At 41.4% G+C, this 24,126-nt stretch overlaps 1 protein-coding gene and 1 pseudogene across 2 annotated transcripts in view; one reads left to right on the plus strand and one right to left on the minus strand.

Annotated features, from left to right (window-relative positions):
• Nucleotides 1–508: 508 nt before the first annotated feature.
• Nucleotides 509–24,126, plus strand: part of NOL10 (nucleolar protein 10) — a 113,683-nt gene continuing 90,065 nt past the window's right edge. The window contains exons 1-8 of one of the 2 annotated variants that reach the window (XM_032294135.1): nucleotides 509–704; nucleotides 9,577–9,622; nucleotides 10,625–10,723; nucleotides 14,111–14,188; nucleotides 16,023–16,060; nucleotides 18,723–18,859; nucleotides 21,911–21,976; nucleotides 23,609–23,669. In XM_032294135.1, the coding sequence (XP_032150026.1) occupies nucleotides 639–704; nucleotides 9,577–9,622; nucleotides 10,625–10,723; nucleotides 14,111–14,188; nucleotides 16,023–16,060; nucleotides 18,723–18,859; nucleotides 21,911–21,976; nucleotides 23,609–23,669 (591 nt within the window). In that variant the 5' untranslated portion in view covers nucleotides 509–638. The remainder of the gene's footprint in view (nucleotides 705–9,576; nucleotides 9,623–10,624; nucleotides 10,724–14,110; nucleotides 14,189–16,022; nucleotides 16,061–18,722; nucleotides 18,860–21,910; nucleotides 21,977–23,608; nucleotides 23,670–24,126) is intronic. The other variant, XM_032294136.1, reaches the window with a different exon arrangement.
• On the minus strand, nucleotides 20,430–21,006 carry LOC116562034 (annotated as a pseudogene).

A 24,126-nucleotide genomic window follows, 5' to 3' on the forward strand; every position in this document is an offset into this window, starting at 1 on the left:
ACGCCACCGGGCCAGGCTAATTTTTGTATTTTTAGTAGATACGGGGGTTCCACCAGGTTGGCCAGGCTGGTCTTGAACTCTTGACCTGAGGTGATCCGCCCGCTTCGAACTCCCAAAGTGCTAGGATTACAGACATAAGCTACGGCACCTGGACTACAGTATTTCTGATGTAACATCGCAGAAATATTGGAGGAGAGAAAAGAATACACTTCCACTCGGAATTCGCACCCTGGCCGCCTTCGCTGGCTACGTTCACACGCTGAACCGCCTCGCCCCTGCTGGTGAGGATATCTAGGCCTGGGCAGAGACCCGAAAGCCTCCTCCTGCCGCTCGGGATGTTAACAGCAGGGAGAGCAGTATCTAGTCTTGCCCGTGGCCGCGTCGCCTACAGCCGCGCCGCGTTGCCAGAACATCATTCGTTTTCCTCCCGGCCACCGCTTTTCCCGGATTCAGCCACCTTCCCTCTTCCAGGGCCGTGCGCGCACGTGTTTCCGGCGCCCGGAAGTGCGTCATCAGCCGGCGCCAGCGGCCGCACGCCGCGGAGAAAGGGCTCAGAGGGTCTGGGATCCCGGTGTTCGAGTGCGCGGGTGGGAAAAGACCTGGGACTTGAACGGTGTTCACTGCTTTTCGGCGCCGCCATGCAAGTCTCCAGCCTCAACGAGGTGAAGATTTACAGTCTCAGCTGCGGCAAGTCCCTTCCTGAGGTGAGTCACTTTCCGGCCCCCTCACCCTCGAGCTCTTTAGGATCGTCCCACTCGTGGGGCAGCCGCCCGTCTCCTCGGCCCTAGCCTCTGTTTTAGCTGGACCTGGGTCAGCCCCCGACTCGGCGATGCCCAGAGGAGGTTGACGGTTCCCTGGGGAGATGGCCGGCATTGGGAGACGAGGATACTGCCGTCCCTGCGCCAGAAGCTGGACCAAGAGGTAATCAGGGTCAGTGAGCTTTGTTGCAACTTTTGTAAAGTTCTCTGTTCCAGAGAACGCTTCCATTTGGGCTTCTTTGGATGTTCACAGTCCCTGCCACACACCGAGGAGGAAAATGTGGACAGACTGATTGACAGATCTCTTTTCCATGTTAACAACTTCCCCATTTTCATGCCTGCCCCATCAGCTGTTTGTTGAGTTCGTATAATTTGCCAGGTCCTAGGGATACAGCAGTGAGCGAGAGAGATACAGACTTCGCATTTGCAGAGTGTATGATGTAGAGGACAGTATTTTCGAGCCTTGCTGAACTTAACCTGATTCCTAGTCTTAAAGTTGGAAAGGGCTTGGACAAATGGGTAATTCTCTTCCAATTTTATTGTGTTTAATAATGCAGCTGAGATTTATTTAATAATGCGTTTAATATGCAGCTGAGATCCAGCAAGGGGAAGGGTGACTTGTCCAGCATGACAGACCTAGGCTCTGAAACTTGTCTTTTATCTCTTGTAAGTGATGATCAAGCCTCTGTCAAAGCACTGCCACTGAGCACTACCTTTTGTGGAAGCTCATTTCAATTTTGAGACTCTGCCCTTGTTAGAAAGTGGTTTTCAAACATGTCACTTTATAGCATGCCACTGTTGGTCTGAGTCCTGCCTTTGGAAAGCAGAATAAATAGAGCTCTCCTTCCATGTTTTTGCTCCTACAGAAATTTGGAGCCAGTGATTAGGTTTTTCCTTCCTTCTCAAAATTCCGGTTTAAATAATTCCATCTTCCAATTGTTCTTCACACCACATGATCCTTCTCATTTTGTTCATTCATTCTCCACACTTATTGAGAAGTTACCATGTGCAAGCATCTCTGTATTAAGTATTGGGATATGCGGTGGATGTCTCAGGGAAGGTTTCCCATTGAGGAAAAGGATAATAAACAAGTGAGTAAATGAGAAGGCAATTTCACGTAGTCAAAAGTACTTTTTGTGATGAATGATTGGCAGAGAGCTGTGTTGGATAAAGTGTTCAGAGAAAGTGTTTTGGATAAAGCCTTCAGGGAAGGCCTCTCTACAGGAGGTGGCATTTGAGCAGAAACTTGAATGATGAAGAGGAGCCAATCGTGTGAAGATACGGGAAAGAGTTTTCAGTGCCAAGAGCAGATAGTGCAAAGGTCCCCACGTGAGAATGCACTGGACATGGAGAAGGACCAGAGGAGGCACAGGTGTGATCGTAGTATGCCAAGTGAGGAGAGAGAGCAGGTGGATGAGGCTGGAGGAGTGGGCCTGATAGGAAGGGTAGGAAGTTCAAGTTTTATTCTTAGTGCTGTTGGAAGTCACTGTTGTGTTTTGACGTGGGCTGCTGTGTGACAAATGACTAGCTGAGGAGGGTTCGACTGGGAATGAATTAGGTAGTCCAAGTGAACGACTTTGGTGGCTTGGACTTTTCTGGTAGCAAAGGAAATGCTAAGACAGTGAGATTCAGGAGATATTTTGGAGATAGGGCTAATGGAACTTGCTAATGGATTGGATTATTGGTAGAGGGAAGTTGAGGTGACAAAAAGGAAGGAATCAGAGAGCTCTTCAGTTTTGAGTCGGAACAAGTGGGTGCATGGTGGTGCTGCTAACTGACAGGAGACGAATCGAGAAGGAGCACATTGAAGGGTGGGGAGGAGGAAGGTAGTGAACAGAAAGAATCAAGAGTTTTATTTTCAATAGTGAATGTTTGAAGTTCTAATACATACTAACTGGAGATGTTGAGTAGTTAGCAGTTGCATGGATACTAGTATGGAGATTGCAGGTGGAGTCACTGTCGTTGTTTGAGACTAGGTGAGATCATACTGTGAAAGAATGAACAGAGAAGAGAACTGGGCCGAGGACCTGAGGCAGTCTTAACATTTGTCATCCAAGAAGAGGAGGGGAACCCAGCAAAGAAGAAAGAGCAGTAGGCACTGATGAAAGGGGAGAATCAGAAATGTGTAGTTTTGTAGAAGCTAGTGTTTCAAGGAGGAGGGAGTGGTCACCTGTGTCAACTGCTACTGAGAGCTTTAGTAAGATGAGGGCAGGAAAGACACCATTGACTTTGGCATGATGCAGAGCTCCACTGACCTTGACGAGCAGTTCCAGCGGAGTGCTAGGGAGAGCAGCTTGAGCCGAGTGGATTTGGAAACCTGCTTGTCCTGGTTAATGTTTTGTAGTTATTTCTTTGAGATTGATACCTAAGCTACATGTGGAACCCCAGCTGTTATCTGATCTATGCCAATATTGTTTCTCGTCTGGGCTTGACCTTTCTATTAATGTAGAGAAGCCTCTATATTTGCTCCCTGGGTGATCTGTCCAGTCTCCTGGCTTTAACCGTATCTGCATATTGATAACTTGTCACATTGACGTTTCTAGCCCTTACCTCTGCTCTGAACTGGACTTGCGTATCCAGCTGTTCCTTGACATTTCCACTTGGATAGCTGATGGGCATCTCAAACTTAACCTGTCCAGAGCAGAACACCAGCTTTCCCCCCCCAATTACCCGGCTCCCCCAACCTATGGTCTTGCCCCCCAGTCAGTGGCAGCTCCATCCCTCAAGCTGTTGATGCCAAAACCACTGGAGGGTTTTTTTGTTGTTGTTGCTTCTTTGCTCATACAATCCACTAGAAAAGCTGTTGGTCCTGTCTTCAGTGTAGATCCAGAATCCAATCATCTCCATTACTGTCACTCTGGTTCAGGACACCATCACCCTGGATTATGCAATTGCAGTTACTACAGTTGACCTCTTTCTTTCTTTTTTTTTTTTTTGGTCACATATATAACACTTCTATTTGATGATACCACGGTTGACTTCTAAGCAGTTCCTCAGTTTCCACCCTCTACCGCTTTATTCCGCAGTTTGTTATCAGTCAGCTGCCAGGGAGATCCTTTACTCAAAACCCTCCAGTGGCTCCTGGCCTCTTCGGGGTGAGTGGCCTGCAAGGTCCTCCTTGATGTTGTGCCTTCCCGCCGTCCTCTCTGAGCTCAACTCCTCTCACTGCTCTCCACTTTACGCTGACCTCACACGTCCCTTCACTGCTTGAGACCAGGCACACTCCTGCCTTAGGACCTGCACCAGGGAGTGCCCCTGCCCGTCTGCTTTTCTCCCAGATATTCACCAGGCTTGCCTCCTCATCCCTTTCAGGTCGTTGCTCAAGAGAACCTTAACATTGTTTAAAATTATAATTCTCCACCAACACTTTGTCTCCTTTTCTTGCTTTATTTTTTCCGTGGCATACATAACCATCTGACATTCTAATTATTTTACTTCCTCATTTGTTGGTGTTCCCTTACTTGAAAGAAAGCTTCACAAATGGAGGGGCTTTTACATTTTTTAATTTAAATTTTTTTTTTTTTTTTTTTTTTTTTTGGAAACTGTTGCCCAGGCTGGAGTGCAGTGGCAGAGTCATGGCTCACTTGAGCCTTGACTTCCCTGGCTCAACAACCCTTGCATCTCAGCCTCCTGAGTACCTGGGACTACAGCTGCTCACCAACACACCTAGCTTTTTTTTCTATAAAGATAGTGATTGCACTATGTTGCTAGGCTGGTCTCAAACTCCTGGGCTCAAGTGATCCCCTTGCCTCAGTGCTGGGACTATAGGTGTGAACCATTGCACCCGGCCAAGAGGGTTGTTTTGTTTTTTCTGTTTTATTTACTACTGCTATGCCTGTCTACTGGCATTTAGTAGTACAAATCAGTATTTGTTTAATCTATTAATGAATAAAGTTAATTTTCATTTTCAGCCCCATCACACTTTTGACCTGGGGCTGTGATTTTTATTCACACATTTTGGCCTAAAATCTCCCATTCTGGAGTTAATCAGCTTTTGTAGTATTTTTAATGCTGTTAAATTTATTTTTGTCAGTTTTCCAACGGGTAAGCCTTTTTTTTCCTCTCTTATGCAGGCTTAACCTTGACCTTTGCTTCACTCTTACTCATTAATACAGTGGTTCTCAAAGCAGGTCTGTGAGGCCCTGAAGATCTCCAAGACTTTTACAGAGGGTCCATCAGCTCAGAGTGTTTGCACAATCATGCTGTTAATTGGCCTTTCTCACTGTGTTGACATTTGTTCTGATGGTGCAAAAACAGTCATGGATAAAACTGCTGGTACCTTTGTAACTGTTGAAGCAGTGATGCCAGACTGTATTAGTTGTCACTGTATTCTCCACCGTGTACTGCAGTCAAAGCCAAAAACGCTAGTTTTACTCAAGAATGCCTTTGAGAAGGTTTAAAAAATTCTTTTTTTTTTGAGGCTGAGTTTCACTATTGTTGCCCAGGCTGGAGTGTGGTGGTGCAATGTTGGCTCACTGCAACCTCCTCCTCCTGGATTCAACCGATTCTCCTGCCTCAGCCTCCCAAATAGCTGAGATTATAGGCACGTGCCACCATGCCCAGCTAATTTTTTTGTATTTTTAGTAGAGATGGGGTTTAACCATGTTGGCCAGGCTAGTCTCGAACTCCTGACTTCAGGTGATTAACCTGCCTCAGCCTCCCAAAGTGCTGGCACTATAGGCATGAGCCACTGCACCCGGCCTAAAAAAATATTTCCTGAAACTGTGTCATTTTTGGATTCTGTGTGAGGAAGTAGGCAGTGTGTGTGAAGCAGTTCTGCATCCGCAGTACGCACAGGGCTTGTCTTGAGGAAGAGCACTTGTGCATGTGTTTCAGTTGTGAGCTGAAGCAGCTCTGTTTTTACATGAAACAACATTTTTACTTGAAAATATGGCTTAGGGATAAATAGTTGTTATTCAGACTCAGGCATTTGGCAGGCATTTTCTTGAAGATGAACAAAGTGAGCCTGTCACTTCAGAGGAAAAGCTAACAGTATTTGTAACACTGGTAACAGTTGTGCTTTAATGTGAAAAGTAGAATCTTAGAAAACCTGTCTCCACCACCATGAGCTTGATAGCTTTCCAGAACTTTCAGACTTTTCTGATGAGATTGGTGGTGATATTAATTAATATGAATTTTACACTGGTTAATGAACTATGTCAACAATGGATCGCTCCTGTGTAACCAGTGAATGAATACTTTCCAAATTGACCAGTGTGTGATGTTCTAAAGTTGTGCAGGGTCGAAGACCCAGAAGGCAAAGATACACCAATGAGTTTTAACATACTAGAGTACCAAACATTTGTTGAGAGTCTGTGTGTGGTGGCTCACGCCTATAATCCCAGCACTTTGGGAGGCTGAGGCAGGTGGATCACCTGAGGTCAGGAGTTCGAGACCAGCCTGACCAACATGGAGAAACCCCGTCTCTACTAAAAATGCAGAATTAGCCGGGCGTGGTGGCACATGCCTATAATCTCAGCTACTTGGGAGACTGAGGCAGGAGAATCTCTTGAACCAGGGAGGTAGAGGTTTTGGTGAGCTGAGATCGTGTCATTGCACTCTAGCCAGGGCAACAAGAGCAAAACTCCGTCTCAAAAAAACAAACAAAAAATCGTTGATAGGGCTTTACATTCCACGTTACAACTAACATTGAAGAAACTACCACTTGCTGAGTTTTGGCATAGTACCAAAGAAGAATAGCCACACTTATCTGAAAGGACTATCATTGTTTTTCTTCCTTTTCCAACTGGATGCCTGTGTGAGACCTTCTTTTCTTTTTTTTTTTCTAATTTTTTTCTCCCATACCCAGCTCAAACCTGAGGCCTTATTTTCTTCATATCCTTCAACTAAAATAAAAGTAGGTTGGTTTTGGAAGCAGACACGAGAATCTACAGCTATTTGCTATTAAAGAGATTTAAGAATATAGCTATTTTTCATAAAAATGTTATTTTGATTAACATGTAATGGGGTGGTTTTTAACTGAATAAGTACATATTTAAATAATATCTCAGTTTTAATGTCTCATACATTAAATATTAATAGATATAACCCACATAAACAAAAGCTGTTTGGGGTCCTCCATAAAGAGTGTGAGGGAATCCTGAGAACAAAATGTTTGAGAACTGCTATTCTCTGTCTCTCTCTCAATCTTCCTTTAAAGCATTTCTAACTTATCAACAAATTGCATGTTTTGCTTTGCCTTACTTCAAATGTGAGAGCAAATGGGGTCTTTTTTCCCCCAGCAACAATGAGACACCTGTTCAGTGAGAGAATGAAGTCATCAGCATTTCCAGAGCTTTTTTGCTAGGTTTTTGATGAAATCCTTTTATATCGGTAGAGTAGTTTTTTTGTTTTTTTTTTGAGACAGGTTCTTCCTCTGTCACCCAGGCTGGAGTGCAGTGGCACAATCACAGCTCACTGCAGCCTTGACCTCCCAGGCTCAAGTGATTCTGCTGTCTTAGCCTTTTGGGTAGCTGGGACTACAGGCATGTGCCACCACACCCAGCTCATTTTAATTTTTTTGTGGAGATGGTGTCTTGCTATGTTGCCCAGGATGGTATCAAACTTCTTTGCTCAAGTGATCCTCTTGTCTTGGCCTATCAAAGTGTTGGGATTGCAGGCATAAACCACCTCAGCCTGCTTGAGTACAGTTCTTCCTTCCTGCCCCCCACCACCCCACTCTGAGATGGAGTCTTGCCCTGTTGCCCAGGCTGGAGTGCAATGTTGTGATCTTGGCTCACGGCAACCTCTGCCTCCCAGGTTCAAGCAATTCTCCTGCCTCAGCCTCCCAGATAGCTGGCATTATAGGTCCATGCCACCATGCTTATCTAATTTTTTGTATTTTTAGTAGAGAGGTGTAACACCTGCCTCGTCCTCCCAAATTGCTGGGATTACAGGCGTGAGCCACCACACCTGGCCGAGTACGGCTCTTTATTTGCCATGATTTTATAGAATACATAGAAGATGGCTGAATTTAGTGAACAACTTTCAGCTCTTGGTGGACTTTAAAAAGATATTTTTAAAAACTTAGGTTTATATGTTCCTGTTTCATGCTGACTCCTCATGTGGTCTCCTATAGTGCTGTGAGTTTGTATAGACACTGATGAATGAACTTTCCTTCCTTCCTACCTTCACTGTGTTGAGAATTTCTTGCCCCTCTGGGTCTCAGGCTCCTAGTTAGAAGGAAATCTCTGCCTTTTTTTCCCCATGCTTGTTTGCACAGGATATATGAGACTAGTTATTGTATGAACTGCCTCCTTCCTTGAGCACAGCTTCCTGAGAAGAGGAAATTGAATCCTGGTTAATAGGCGGAATCCCTAGCAATATATCTTTGTTCTGTTTGTATTAAGTTAATGTAAAATCACATTGAGTGCCCAAAAATAAACTTAATGTCACTTTTAATTGATACCTTACTGCCAAAACTAAAATCAGACCAAATAATCACAAGGACTAGCATAAACCTGTAAATCAGTATGCTACATACAAAGGCAGAAGGAAAGCTGTGGCTCAGACGGAGGCTCATCAAGGTCCTCTGCAAGTGTGGACGCTGCCTCAGGTGTCATACTTAAGGTCTTCCATGGTGAGTCTGCATGACCAGAGTCCTAAAGATTATTATGTCATGTGTCTGATAAGGGCTGCACAGTTTAGAAATGACATCTCTTAGTTTTTCTCTTGCTTTTCTTTCTTTAGGATAGAGTCTTTAAGCCTTGCCTTTATAGACATTTTGGTCTGGACAGTTCCTTGTTGTGGGTGTTGCCTTATGTATTGTAGGATGTTTGGCATCATCTCTCACTTCTGCCCATCAGATGCCAGGAGCATATCCCCAAGTTGTGACAACCAGAGATGTCTTCAGCAATTAACACATACCCTCTGGGGCTCATAATTGCCCTAGCTTGAGAACCACTGCTTTGGGATAATCGTAGTTGACAAGTGCTTTGCCACTGGCACCTGAACATGCCATGGAATTATACTGCTGGCTGAACTGGGGGCTCATTAACTCTAGAGCAAAACCTGGTATCAGAGAATATGACTATAAAGTGTATCATTTCTTTGTTATTAAGTATCGGCTATTTGGTCAGTTTTTTATCTGGTTTTATTCTTTGTAAAAAATCTATTTCTATAGGAAACATTCTCCTATGTTTTACTTTATAAATTTTAACTTAAATAGATTAAATTGTTTCATATATTTAATTATAACCCAGAATACTTGAGGCTCTCTGCTTTCCTTTAGATTGGTTAGATGGGTTGATTTTCTCTTGTGTAAAAGATTTTAGTTCAAAAAATTTATTATCTGGCTGTGCCTCGTGGCCCATTTCAGTAGACCTAGCACTTTGGGAGGCAAAGGTGAGAGGATGGTTTGAGCCCAGGAGTTTGAGGCTGCAGTGAGCTAGTTGCGTCACATCCCTGCACTCTATCTAGACTGGGCAAGAATGAGACCCTGTCTCTAAAAAAGTAAAAAAAAAAAAAAAATTGTCTAATGTATGTAAAGTACACACAAGAAAAAAAATCCAGGAGATATTTAATAAGAGTAGGGTTTGGCCGGGCGCGGTGGCTCACGCCTGTAATCCCAGCACTTTGGGAGGCTGAGGTGGGCAGATCACCTGAGGTCAGGAGTTCGAGACCAGCCTGACCAATATGGTGAAACCCCATCTTAAAAAAAAAAAAAGAGTAGGGTTTGGATTAGAGAATTTTTTTATTTCCTATGTTATATATCCCTGTAAGGTTTGAATTTTAAAATATAAGCATGTATTGTTTTTGGAAGCGGGAAAACAATTTAGCTAAATTTGTTTTAAAATAAAGTCTCTTCATTTTCTTTCAGTGGCTTTCTGATAGGAAGAAGAGAGCACTACAGAAGAAAGATGTAGGTGAGTATTCGTTGTTTTTTCTCACTTCAGCTGCATTGGTGATCCATGTTCTCATGCTTTTTCTCATTTGCTGTTATCATATTTGAGTGAGGATTTATAAGAATGCGGTAACTTATAGTGGAAAATGAATGCTCATGTTTTTTTTCTTTTTCCCTTTGACATGGGGTCTCGCTGTGTTGACCAGGCTGGTCTCTAACTCCTGGGCTTGAGCAATCCTCCAACATTGGCCTCCCAAAGTTTTGGGATTACAGGCATGAGCCACGCACCCAGCCCATTTCCTTCTTAAGAAACCTTTTCTTGTGGTTGGTATGTTCCTGGTGGGTATGGGATTTGATTTTACCTTATTAACTAATAAGTTAGCTTGTTACTGTTTCATGTCTTTGCCATGATTGAGTTGTAATAGGGGTTTAGGGGCCTGGTTCAGTGGCTCACTCCTGTAATCCCAGAACTTTGGGAGGCTGAAGTGCGAGGATTGCTTGAGCCCAGAAGTTTGAGACCAGCCTGGGCAATGTGGCAGAACCCCATCTCTACAAAAAGTATAAAAATATCTGTGTGTGGTGGCATGTGCCTGTAGTCCTACCTATCCGGGAGCTGAGGTGTGAGGATTGCTTAAGCCTGGGAGGTTGAGGCTGCAGTGAGCCATAATCGTGCCACTGAAAAAAAGTGGCTTAATGTTTATGCTCTTCCCACTTTATATGTATATTTAACACTGGATGTTTGATACACTGTTGTGGAAATTTTTTTTTCAATTAATGATGTTACTTTTTCTTTTTGAAAAGTACAAATGAAATACTTAGCTTAGAAAAACAATGTATGAGCTAAGAAAAAAACCTTTGCTGTTTAATGGTTGGGCTTGTGCTAGTGTCCTTTCCCAAGGCCAGGAAGCATTTGGGATGAATTTTACCTGTTTATAGTTGTGCTGACTGCTTGGCACACATTGTCTTCTTATGACAAACAATAAGCACATGTTAGTTAAACTAGTTGTTTTTTTTCTCTTTTTAGATGTCCGTAGAAGAATTGAACTTATTCAGGATTTTGAAATGCCTACCGTATGTACCACTATTAAGGTGTCAAAAGATGGACAGTACATTTTAGCAACTGGTAAGTGTCTTTTTGGTTATGATTTCCATGTACTCTTTACCAGGAAATGCTGTGATAGGAAAGATTTTGTTTTTTTTTTTACCCTAATATTTTATTATAAAAAATTTCAAACAGAAATATTGAAAAAATTATAAACACCCATTTACTACCTAAATTCTGCAATAAATAGTTTACTCTGCAGTATTTGACTTATCCCATGCATCTGCCTCTTGGTTCATACATCAGTCTGTCTCGTTTCTTTGATGTGTTTCAGTGTAAGTTGCAGATACCAGTATATTTCACCCCAAAACACCTCAGCATATATATCGTTAGCTGGAGTTCAACATTTATCAATATTTATTTGTAGCTTTTTACAAGGTAAAAAAAAATGTATATTGGTGAAATGCATAGATCCTAAGTTTACCATTTGATTAATTTTGACAAATCCACACACCGGTGTAACCCAAAGCTCTCTCAAAACATTTTTTTCCTGCAGAAAATTGCTCCCACCTATGCACAGACCACGATTGCTGATTTTTTTCAGTACACAGAAGTTTAGCCTGTAGTCATACACTGTATATTCTTTCTCTGTAAGACTTATTTCATGTATTTGAGATTCATACATGTTGGTTTTTTTTTAAAGATGGAGTTTCACCATGATGGCCAGGCTGGTCTTGAACTCCTGGCTTCAGGTGATCCACCCACCTCGTGGCCTCCCAAAGTGCTAGGATTACAGGCGTGAGCCACCGCACCTGGCCGAGATTCATACATGTTGTTATATGTGTCAATAGCTTTTTAAAAAATTACCAAATAGTATTTCGTTATATGACTAAACCAGTTTATTTAGCCATTCTCCATGTGATGAACACCTGGGCTATTTTCCTTCATTTTTTTGGCTATTACTAATAAAGTGCTATGAACAATCTCACAGAAGTCTGTTTTGTGGATATACACTTTCATGTCTTTGGTAAATACCTAGGAGTGGAATTTTTGGGTCCTGGGGTAGGTATAGGTGTAGCGTTATGGGAAACTTCCAAGTCTTTTCCCAAAGTGGTCATATCATTTTCATCCCCACTAACAATAAATGAGAGTTTTAGGAAAGGTCACTTATAACGTGATTTTTTGTGTCACATACCAATTTTTAAAAATGTCCGTAACATTTTACATTAACAGTATTTATCATTATCAAAAAATCATGAAATTTAGAGAAATCTTTTATTTGGAGACGGAGTCTCGCTCTGTGGCCAAGGCCAAAGTACAGTAGCGCGCTCGGCTCACTGCAGCCTCTGCCTCCTGGGTTCTAGCAATTCTCCTGCCTCAGCCTCTTGAGTAGCTGGGACTGCAGTACGCACACGCCACCACGCCTGACTAATTTTTTGTATTTTAGTAGAGACGGGATTTCACCATCTTGCCCAAGTTGGTCTCCAACTCCTGAGCTCAGGCAATCCACCTGCCTTGGCCTCCCAAAGTTCTAGGATTACAGGCGTGAGGCACTGTACCTGGCCAGTTTAGAGAACTTTTAATATGTTGGAATGTTAAACAGTATGTCAACATTTAGTGGTTGTGATTTTGGTGCATATGTCCTATATTCTGTCCAAACATTTTTTACTGATGTAATGGTAACAGTATTCCTTTTCCAACCACCTGCATTTTGGTAACACCTTTTATACATATACAGGCCAGTCTCTTTTGCTTTGTGTTAATGATTATGTCTGTACTAACTAACACTGTCTACATCTCTTCGCCTTCAGTTTTATGTTCAAAAACTGGTAAAAAGAATTGAGGAAATCTAAGCTAAATGGACATCCTTATTGGAGACTAGAAGAAACTTAAAGATTTAATTCATTTTCTTCATATTAGAGATCCAGAGATAATAAGTGACTTGTCTAGGCTCCCAGATCTAGTACTTAAGAAAGCTAGAATACTGATTTGTTAAATGATACTTTCTTTTATGAAATCATCCTCTATTCCCATCCAAAATTAATGGCTTTTTTCTTTTTGAAACAGAGTCTCACTCTGTCACCCAGTGTGGAGTGCAGTGGCATGATTTTGGCTGACTGCAACCTCCACTTCCCGGGCTCAAGCGATTCTCGAGTCAATCTCCTGAATAGCAGGAACTACAGGTGCACACCACCATACCCAGCTAATTTCTGTATTTTTTTTAGTAGAGACAGGGTTTCACCATGTGGGCCAGGCTGGTCTCGAACTCCTTGCCTCAAGTGATCTGCCTGCCTTGGCCTCCCAAAGTGCTGGGATTACAGGCATGAGCCACTGCACCCAGCCTAATGGCTTTCCTTATTTAGAACTCCTTGGTTTTATTTTATCTTAAAAAATATTTCATAAATAATACGTGGGTCTGGTGTGGTGGCTCATGCCTGTAATCCCAGCACTTTGGGAGGCCATGGTGGGTTGATCACCTGAGGTCAGGAGTTTAAGACCAGCGTGACCAACATGGTGAAACCTTGTCTCTACTAAAAATACAAAAATTACTGAGGCGTGGTGGTGTGCACCTATAATCCCAGCTACTTCAGAGGGTGAGGCAGGAGAATCGCTTGAACCCAGGAGGCAGAGGTTGCAGTGAGCCTAGATCATACCACTCCGCTCTAGCCTGGATGACAGAGCCCGCCTCTCTCTCAAAAAAAAAAAAAAAAAAAAAGACAAAGTGCCAAAGTTACCATTGCATTGTACAGAGTTGTATCAGTTATAGAAAATTAAGATCATATTATATTATATGGGCCTGTGCCCTGTCTGTACTTTTACTTTATAGTACATTTTGGCAGCTTTCCATGTCAGTGCTTACAGGTCTGCCTCATCCACTTTATGGGCCATGTAATAGTCCTTTGTGTGGATTTACTGTCATTTATTTAACCATTTTCCTGTTAGTGGACTTTTATTTGCTGACCATTTATAAATAATGCTGCAGTGAACGTCTTTGGCAGGCTCGTGGATATTTTTCTGTGAGTTCAATTTGTATAAGTTGACCTATAGATTGAAAGTATAGAAACATCATGTATTTTAGGGATTGTCCTTCAAAAAAGTTGTATCAGTTTTGTAGTAATCAACAACAGTATATGGAAATATTTTATACTTTCACCAACGCAGGTATTAACCATCTTTTTTATCTTTGCCATTATGGTGGATGAAACTGTTTTATTGTTTTAATCTATTTTGTTAGGTTGCTTGTGAAGTTTATTAGTTATTTGTGTTTTGTTTTCTACGACTTGCTTAATAGCTTTTGCTCATTTTTTCCTCGAGGTGTTTGAGAGGAGCTGCTTTTAAATTCCTTTCTTATGATTTGGTTGCATTTAATCCTGCCTGTCGCTGAACAAGAAGTATGCTCATTGTATCTGTGGATGTTGACTATGAAAAGTATGTCTTTAGGTTTTATATCACATTAATTTTTTGTAGGAACATATAAACCTCGGGTTCGATGTTATGACACCTATCAATTATCCTTGAAGTTTGAAAGGTGTTTAGATTCAGAAGGTGAGTAAGAAGCTAAATTTAAATTCATGAAAATGGCTTTTTATGTTTGTCTGCTCTTCTGGTTTTAAAATAGGAATGGTTTATAATTAGTTTTCTATTGTTATATAACAAATTACTGTATTACAATGCTGATGGCTTAGAACATTCATTCAGTAGCTTGCAGTTTGTGTAGATCTGAAGTCTGTGCAGGTTTTGTGCTAAGAGCCGGGGTCTGGGTATTGACCAGATGGAGCTCCGACCTGGAGGTGCTGGGCAAGAAGATGCTTCCACGTGTTAGTTTGCAGTTCTTTTAGAATTGACTATCAGCTTTTTCTTGGCTTTCATGGAAAGCTACTACAGATGCAAGCCACCATGCCCCACTAATTTTATAATTTTGTAGAGATGGAGTCTAGCCGTGTTGCTCAGGCTGGTCTCAAACTCCTGGCCTCAGTCATCGTTTTGCCTTGGCCTCCCAGAGTGCTTGGATTCCAGGCATGAGCCACTGCACCCAGCCTGTGTTTTGGATCTCTCTGTCTCTTCTGCTGCCAGCCAGAGAAAACTCTGCTTTTAAAGGGCTCGTATGATTACAAGTCTCCCTTTTGCCATAGAATGTAATGCAATCACAGGAGCAGTGTCTCCTCAATTCACAGTTTCTGCCCACACTCTCAAGGGAAGGGGGTTATACAAGGATAAAGGTCACTGGGGGTCATTCTTAGAATTCTGAATAACACAGAAGTCAAGTTAAAATGGGAAAGTTCGGCTGGGCGCAGTGGCTCATGCCTGTAATCCCAGCGCTTTGGGAGGCCGAAGTGGGTGGATCACCTGAGGTGGGAGTTCCAGACCAGCCTGACCAACATGGTGAAATCCTGTCTCTACTAAAAATATAAAAAAATTAGTAGGACATGGTGGAATGCCTGTAGTTCCAGCTACTCAGGAGGCTGAGGCAGGAGAATTACTTGAACCTGGGAGGCAGAGGTTGCAGTGAGCAGAGATTGCTCCATTGCACTCTAGCCTGGGCAACAAGAGTGAAACTCCATCTCAAAGCAAAACAAAATGGGAAAGTTCAAGTGCTTTTATCAGTTTGCCTAGTGTTTGGGATTGAGGGGAAAGGAGTTAATGGGGTACGTGTTTTGTGGAATTATATGCATAGTTTCCCAACTTATTTCACCCTTTGTTTTTATTTTTTGTTTGTATTTTTTTGAAACAGGATTTTTCTCTGTCACCCAGGCTGCAATGCAGTGTTGTGATCACAGCTCACTGCAGCCTCAACTATCCAGGCTCAAGAAATCCTCTCATCTCAGTCTCCCAAATAGTTGGGACCACAGGTGTGCACCACCATGCCTGGCTAATTGTTTTTCTTTTTTTTTCCCCCCATAGAGATAGAGTCTTATTACGTCTTTGTTTATTGAAAACAATGGGAACTCTGTGTGCCACTAATAATGGCTGTTTTTCACTCTTTTTGTTTATCGGGTCGACTATGAATGGGTAAAAATGACTTTTTTTTTACCCAAAAGCAACAACTTTTAAAATTTAATGTATATTTGAAAGTGTTTAAAATTATTTTGATTTCAACATCTTAGAAAGAGTGACAAACTTTAGAAGTCATTACATTTTGTGAATTTGCTTCAGTTCTACAACAAATCTGGTTGACGTGTATTGAGAAATTATGAGGCTTTTAAGTTTTTGTTGGTATTCTGGGACAGTATAATATGGCAATTTTCTTCTTATGTAGAGGCAGAAAAGGAAAACTGGTATGTGTATAATTTCTGTGTTGAATTAGAATCTTTACATCAAGTTTGCATTGTTAAAAAGTTGATTGATAATTGTATTTTTTCTATTATTTCTTGTTTTTCAGTTGTCACCTTTGAAATTTTGTCTGATGACTACTCAAAGGTATGTTTTATAGCATTGGTTTGTACTGACTAAATTCAATAAATGAGTGAGTGGAATTTATTTTTATGATAAGCAGTTTTATGATATTTCTGTTGTTAAACTAAAATAGCTGTGTAATTCCATTGTTAAACTAAAATGGCTGTGTAGTTCCATTGCTAAACTATAATGGTTATGTAGTAAAATGTAACCCATCATTTTATTATTATTATTATTATTTTTTTTTTTTTTGAGACAATCTCGCTGTTGTCCAGGCTAGAGTGCAGTGGCGTGATCTCAGCTCACCTCTTCCTTTCGGGTTCAAATGATTCTCCTGCCTCAGCCCCCTGAGTAGCTGGGATTACAGGCATGTGCCACCATGCCCAGCTGATTTTTTTTTTTTGTATTTTTAGTAGAGATGGGGTTTCACCCTGTTGATCAGGCTGGTCTGGAACTCCTGACCTCGTGACCTGCCCATCTAGGCCTCCCAAAGTGCTGGGATTGCAGGTGTGAGCCACTGCGCTCAGCTATTAATATATATTTTAAAAGATGTATAGCATCTTTTTTTTTTTTTTATTTTTAAATGAGACGCAGTCTCGCTGTCGTGTCAGGGCTGGAGTGCTGTGGTGCACTCTCGGCTCATTGCAACCTCCACCTCCTGGGTTCAAGCGATTTTCCTGCCTCTACCTCCCGAGTAGCTGGGATTACAGGCTTGCGCGATCACGCCTGGCTAATTTTTTTTTTTTTTTTGGTATTTTTTGTAGAGACGGCGTTTCACCGTGTTGGCCAGGCTGGTCTTGAACTTTCTGACTTCATGATCCTCCCGCCTTCATCCCCAGAAATGTTGGGATTACAGCCATGAGCCACCACGCCCGACCGTATAGCATCTTTTAAAATGATGATGATACAGATAGCCTTTGGCCAATCTAATGTCTAAATTAATTTTTCATATCACATATGAGACCTTATTTATAGTTTTAAGAGTTGGCAGCAGTCATCTTTTATATCATCTTATATTCTAGATTTGTGATTCTGATTATTACGTTTATCCCAGATTTATTTGCCAGGTTGCTTTCCTTTTCTTATTTATATGTGAAAAGTAAACTAGCAGGGTTGTATGTTTAACTTTTTTTTTTTTTAACCTTGCAAGTGGTTGTGGTATACAGTATTCTGAAACAATTCAAAATATAGCTGAGTAGATTTCTTTCCTTTTTTGGTGCCATTAGTCCATCTTTCAACTCTTTTTTTTTTTTTGGAGACAGGGCCTTGCTCTGTCACCCAGGCTGGAGGGCAACAGCGCAATTTTGGTGGCTCACTGCAGTGTCAAGCGATTTCCTGGGTTCAAGCGATTTCCTGTCTCTGCCTCTGCCTTCCAAGTAGCTGGGTCTATAGGCATGCGCCTCCACACCTGGCTAATTTTTGTGTTTTTAGTAGAGATAGGATTTCACCATGTTGGCCAGGCTGACCTCAAACTCCTGACCTCAAGTGATCTGCTTGCCTCAGCCTCCCAAAGTGCTGGGATTATAGGTGTGAGCCACCACGCCCAGACAACCTTTCAGCTCTTATAGTCACTTTCAACAGTTATAAAATTGTCAGTAAACTTCTTATTTTAAAATGAAAAATTTTTAGTGATACCAAATGGCATCTTGAAAGAAAACTGAATTTGCTTAGCTGACAGGGCTTTATATATATTCAGTTTTGGAAACTGGGGAGTACAGTTTATCCTTTTGTCTTTGGTAGTCATTTATCATATGTTTTGGGACATGTAATTTTATAATGTATTTTCTCTAAATATTGATAAATTTGCCTTTAAATACCATCTGTTGATTTTTTTTTTTTTTTTTTTTAAGATGGGATTTCACCATGATGGCCAGGCTGGTCTTGAACTCCTGACCTCAGGTGATCCACCCACCTCAGCCCCCAAAGTGCTAGGATTACAGGCATGAGCCACCGCACCCAGCTTGTTGTTTGTTTTTGAGACAGAGTCTTGCTCTTGTTGCCCAGGCCGGAGTGCAATGGTGCGATTTCAGCTCACCGAAACCTCTGCCTCCTGGGTTCAAATGATTCTCTTGCCTCAGCCCCCCAAATAGCTTGGATTACAGGCGCCTGCCACCATATCTAGCTAATATTTGTATTTTTAGTAGAGATGGGTTTCACCATGTTGGCCAAGCTGGTCTCGAACTTTTGACCTCAGGTGATCCACCTGCCTCAGCCTCCCAAAGTGCTGGGATTATAGGTGTGAGCCACCACATCCAGCCCTGCTGATGTTTAAGATAACGCTTTAGTACACTAAAGTCAGATTTATGCAAGGAGTTTATCATACCTTGTGTGATAATGGTAGGATTATTTAAATGTATTCCCAAGTGAAAGAAGAAATTGCTCCTTGAGGTAACCACCTGGGGTGACATGCTGGTGCCAGGTAAATGAAGGGCATCGGTTTCAAGTCTTTCAGTTAGTAGGTAAGGTTTGCAGAAAAGCTGTCAGCATACAGGAGGGCATTAAGGAGCCAGTGCAGAGTTTTCATTCTTAGTCCCAGTGGAGAGTGTGTGCACGGACATGTGTGTCTAGAAAGAGAAAGTGAGAGAGAGGTGTCAGAGTTTTTCTCGGTTTGCCAGTTTTTTAGTGATAATGAAATAAACACCTAACTAGAAATGTAAGCCAACTAATGTTCTTGCTTTATTTTCAGATCGTCTTCTTACATAATGATAGATACATTGAATTTCATTCGCAATCAGGTTTTTACTACAAGACCAGAATACCGAAGTTTGGGAGAGATTTCTCTTACCACTATCCATCCTGTGACTTATACTTTGTTGGGGCAAGGTATTGGATCTAGTCCCCTTTCCTTCTTTTCACCTCTTAAAACAACCAACTTCTGTTCTTAAATTTCTTTACATTTTCTCTCTTTAGGTAGCTTGTTTAATTAAACAAAATGATATGTGGCTCTTGTTTAAAAAAAAGTAGAAAACAAAAGATAGGCAAAAAAAATTCTATTTTCTACATATTGATTTATTTGTAAGTACCATATACTATGTTATATGTATATTTTCTAATGTTAAAAATATCTGCGATTAGGCCGGGTGCGGTAGCTTACACCTGTAATACCAGCACTTTGGGAGGCCGAGGTGGGCAGATCACCTGAGGTTCAGAGTTCGAGACCAGCCTGACCAATATATGGTGAAATCCTGTCTCTTTAAAAAATATATATATTTATTTTAAAAATATATATATCTGTGATAGTTACCTGTCTCATTGGGAAATACCGATGGGAAGTGCGTGAGTCTTTTCAGTATAGCCCAATTGTCACAATTTATGAGACACAATATTGTTTTATTTACCTGTTTATCTTCGAGATTTCTGCCTCTACTTTAAGTTTGTTCCATATCAGTAATTAATTTCTTCTTTATTTATTTATATATTTATTTATTTATTTTTAGAAACAGAGTCTCACTCTGTCGCCCAGGCTGGAGTGCAGTGGCGTGATCTCAGCTAACTGCAACCTCCACTTCCTGGGCTCAAACAATTCTCCTGTCTCAGCCTCCCAAGTAGCTGGGATTACGGATACCCCCACCACCATGCCCGGCTAATTTTTGTATTTTCAGTAGAGATGGGGTTTCACCATGTTGCCCAGGCTGGTCTCGAACTCCTAACCTCAGGTGATCCACCCTCCTTGGCCTGCAAAAATGCTGGGATTACAGGCGTGAGCCACTGCACCTGGCCTGTTTGTTTTGAGATGGAGTTTCGCTCTTGTAGTCCAGGCTGGAGCGTAATAGCGCAATCTCGACTCACCGCAACCTCTGCCTCCTGGGTTCAAGCGATTTCTCCTACCTCAGCCTCTCGAATAGCTGGGATTACAGGCATGGGCCACCATGCCTAGCTAATTTTTTGGTCAGACTGGTCTCAAACCCCTAACCTTAGGTGATCCGCCCGAATCAGCCTCCCAAAGTGCTGGGATTACAGGCGTGAGACACCATGCTTGGCCTGTATTTTTTTTTTCCCTTAAACAAAGCATTAGTGTTATCTATTTGGCTATCAGTATTGGCAGTTTATCTACAATATTTAATGAGATAAATTGTAGGCAAAAATTTAGTATAATTTCAATAGAAATCCCCTTTTTATCCCCTGAAAATACAGCAATATTTGAAGGACTGATTTCTTTAAAGAAGAATGAGACATGGTCTCTGCTTTTAAGTTGCTTAAAGGGTCTAATTCCTATGTGACTTACTTATTTAGATATTACATTTTGGGCTTCTGTTTAGTATGATGCTGAATTTGGAGATATACATGTATAATCTAGTTGATAAAGTCAGTTTCTTAGCCCTATTGCACAGTATTTTAAAGCTTTTTATTCTAAGCACCTTTTTGTTTTTATTTTTACTTTTTTTGTGTCAGTAAAATATTTTATTTGGTTTATATTTCAAGTGTAATTTAAAAAGTTTGTAAGCCAGAAAATTTGATAATAGGAAAGTGAGGAGAAACTAAGCTAGACCATTTAGATAAGCTCAGGGACAACCTTCGTTTATAAAAAATCAAAAATTTGATGGTGAAGAACTCAAGCTGAAGAGGTGTCTGCTGACTTGTTGCTTCAACAAGAACTTTTCATCATCAGTTTTTAGAAAGCATGCGTGGCTCTCCTTCTGTTGATCTCTTTCTTGATTTGGCAAAGAGAACAATGAGGACAGCAAAGGGCTGCCAAATAGTCATCCCCAACAGATCCAGGGATGCCATATCGGGTCCTATAGAGAGCCCTCATTGTGACGCCTGTTCCACACAGACAACGTTAATTCACGTCAGCTGCAATTTGACACCCAAAGCACACAGCACAGTGCGCCGCAGAGACAGACTCCGCCATCACTGCAGCCGTCACATGCCTGCCTGCCAGTTGGAGTCCTTGGGTGTGGGACCGAGTCCAGCTTGGGTCACAACAACCATCAGCGCCTGAGCTTGCATTTTCAGTGCAGGGCCTTAAAAGCTGTGAACTGAAAAGGGAAAGAGTCTATTTTTTGCTTTCTATAAAGATGGGGTCTCATTATGTTTCCCAGGCTGGTCTTGAACTACTGGGCTCAAATGATCCTCTTGCTTGGGCCTCACAAAATGTTTGGATTACAGGTGTGAGCTGCTGTACCTGGCCTATATTATATTTGGAGTCATCAAAAAGGTAGCTTTTGGCCAGGCATTTGGCTGGTGGCTATTGTGTATCAATATATAATGCATAAAAAAAATCCAAATACATATTCATTTTAGAAAATTGGGAAAATGTAGAAAAGAAAAAAATTCAGGCCGGACGCAGTGGATAATGCCTGTAATCCAGCACTTTGGGAGGCCGAAGTGGGCAGATCACCTGAGGTCAGGAGTTTGAGACCAGCCTAGCCAATATGGTGAAACCCCATCTCTACTAAAAATACAAAAAATGAGCCAGTGTGGTGGCGGGCGCCTGTGAGCTGAGATTGTGCTGTTGGACTCCAGCCTGGGCAACAAGAGTGAAACTCCGTCACAAAAAAAAAAAACCCAAAAAATTCAGCCGTAATTATACCGCCCAGAGGGAATCCATATTATGTTTCCTTCTAGTCCCTTCTATGCATATGTAGATACATTACATGTACTTTGGGATCTTGTATTCTCCATGTTATTTGTAAATAGTATTCTATTTAATGACTTCACAATATTTCCTTGGCACATGAGTGGTTTAAATCACTTTTGCACATTAACAAATTCATAAATAAGGTGAGTATTTTTCAGATTTAGGATACATCTTTGTATCACTTTTACAAAAGGAAGTAATGTCTTATGAGTGATATGTATTTATAAAACTTACATTTAAAGAAAATTTTATTGTAGTTTAGCAGATTTTTAACTTTCTTTATTACTTTACAGTTCTGAAGTTTATAGGTTAAACTTAGAACAAGGACGATACCTGAATCCTCTACAAACTGATGCTGCGTGAGTATTGTTTTCGTAATACTGTTATATACATTTTGACAAGGAGATGGAGCCAGATGCTCAATTCATTAACAAGTAATGTAAAATACTGCAATTAAGCAAAACATTCAGCAACTTAGAAAGTACTGTTGAATTTATTCTTTTTTTTTTTTTTTTTTGGAGACGGAGTTTCACTCATGTTACCCAGGCTGGAGTGCAATGGCGCGATCTCGGCTCACCGCAACCTCCGCCTCCCGGGTTCAGGCAATTCTCCTGCCTCAGCCTCCTGAGTAGCTGGGATTACAGGCACGCGCCACCATGCCCAGCTAATTTTTTTGTATTTTTAGTAGAGATGGGGTTTCACCATGTTGACCAGGATGGTCTCGATCTCTTGACCTCGTGATCCACCCGCCTCGGCCTCCCAAAGTGCTGGGATTACAAGCGTGAGCCACCGCGCCTGGCCCTGAATTTATTCTTAAACAAAAAATTAACTGAAAGATCTGGTGATTAAACATTTTTTAAAAAAAGCTTTTTTTTTAATATGCTCAAATTTAAGCCAATTAAAAATACTCAGTTTATTATTATTTGCAATGTTCTTTGAATTTGCATTCATGGTTTTGTTTTGTGATATTTTCTCCTGTGGAGAAATCTTGAATTAACTTGGAGTGTCATTTTAACATTTTTATGTTTTGCTAGCAGATATTTAAGGGTTTTAAAGGTTTCCTTTTATCATACATTTTAGTCTACGCATATAAATTCTGCAGCAGAAGTATTTAGGAATGAATCCATGATCATCAGCACAACAAATAACAGCCATAAACACAGTGGGAAAGCACTTACTTTGTGCCAGGTGTTATTCAGTCCTTTTACTTTTATTAACTCATTTTAAACTTAGAACAGATTTTTTGGTAAGTACCATTTTACAGATAGGGCAGCTGAGACTCAGAGAGGTAAATAGTTTGCCCAAGACCACACACCTGTCAACCGTGGAAGCTGGATTACTTCTCATTGTATATTATGAGGAGCCTGCTGAATTGCTTTGAGAGGATTTTTTAAGGTTAGACGAACATATTGTGATAAGAACCAAGTAAATTCCGGTATTTTTTTTCACATTGGCTAGAAATGCTTTTATTTTTATTTTAAGGAAATTGTGGTAACTTCACAGTGCATTGAGTGTCCTCTATACTCCAGACACTGCTGACCACTTTGCAGTCTTTTTCATTTAATCTCCATAACAACCCCCAAGGTGAAATAGCCATTGTACAGAGAAAGAAAATAAGACTTAGAGTGACATACCCAGGACAAGCTTGTCAAGGCTCAGCATTGTCATGGCGATAGCCTGTGTTCTTTTAAAAATGTTACCTTCCTTGGAAGAAAATACCTTGAAAAAATAGAATGGCCCTTTCTTCTCCTGGTGGTGGAATAGTATTGAAGTCCTTACTTGTTTGTCACCTAGCAGGTAGAGTGTCACCCTGGGAATCAGAAACTCCAGTGACTGTGAGCCAAGCACTTAACCCTTTCATACCTTGGCGTTTTCCATTGGCAGATTAGTGAAAGAGCATCTCCCTAGAATTTGGGTTGACTGTTTATTTAATACTCCTTCCCCCTTGAGTAGGAGCTAATACTTTCTCTCTTACTGCTTTTCTGTGTTAGGGAGAATAATGTTTGTGACATAAATTCAGTGCATGGCTTGTTTGCCACAGGAACCATAGAGGTAAGCATATGTCTACTTTATTTTTTAGACGTTTTATATTTGAGAATGATTGGAATTTTTATTTAAAGACTGAGGTGCCTGATTCCTTAGGGCAGGATGATAATGAGGCGATAGCTTAGCTTGGGGTTTGCTTTTTATATGGAGCATTTGCGTTTCCACACGGAGGCCTGGCCCTTCCCCTGCTACAGACTACACCAGTTGTGCCTCAGGTTACCCACACCTCTACACCCATCTGGGAACCAGCTGCAGGAGAGCACTGCAGACAGCCACTTGCACATTCTTTTTTTTTTTTTTTTTTTGAAAAGGGGTTTCCCTCTTGTTACCCAGGCTGGAGTGCAATGGCGCGATCTCGGCTCACCGCAACCTCCGCCTCCTGGGTTCAGGCAATTCTCCTGCCTCAGCCTCCTGAGTAGCTGGGATTACAGGCACGCGCCACCATGCCCAGCTAATTTTTTGT

This window comes from Sapajus apella, unplaced genomic scaffold (genome assembly GCF_009761245.1).
Source record: "Sapajus apella isolate SASKATOON/1434 unplaced genomic scaffold, GSC_monkey_1.0 scaffold31, whole genome shotgun sequence".
Lineage (NCBI taxonomy): Eukaryota > Metazoa > Chordata > Mammalia > Primates > Cebidae > Sapajus > Sapajus apella.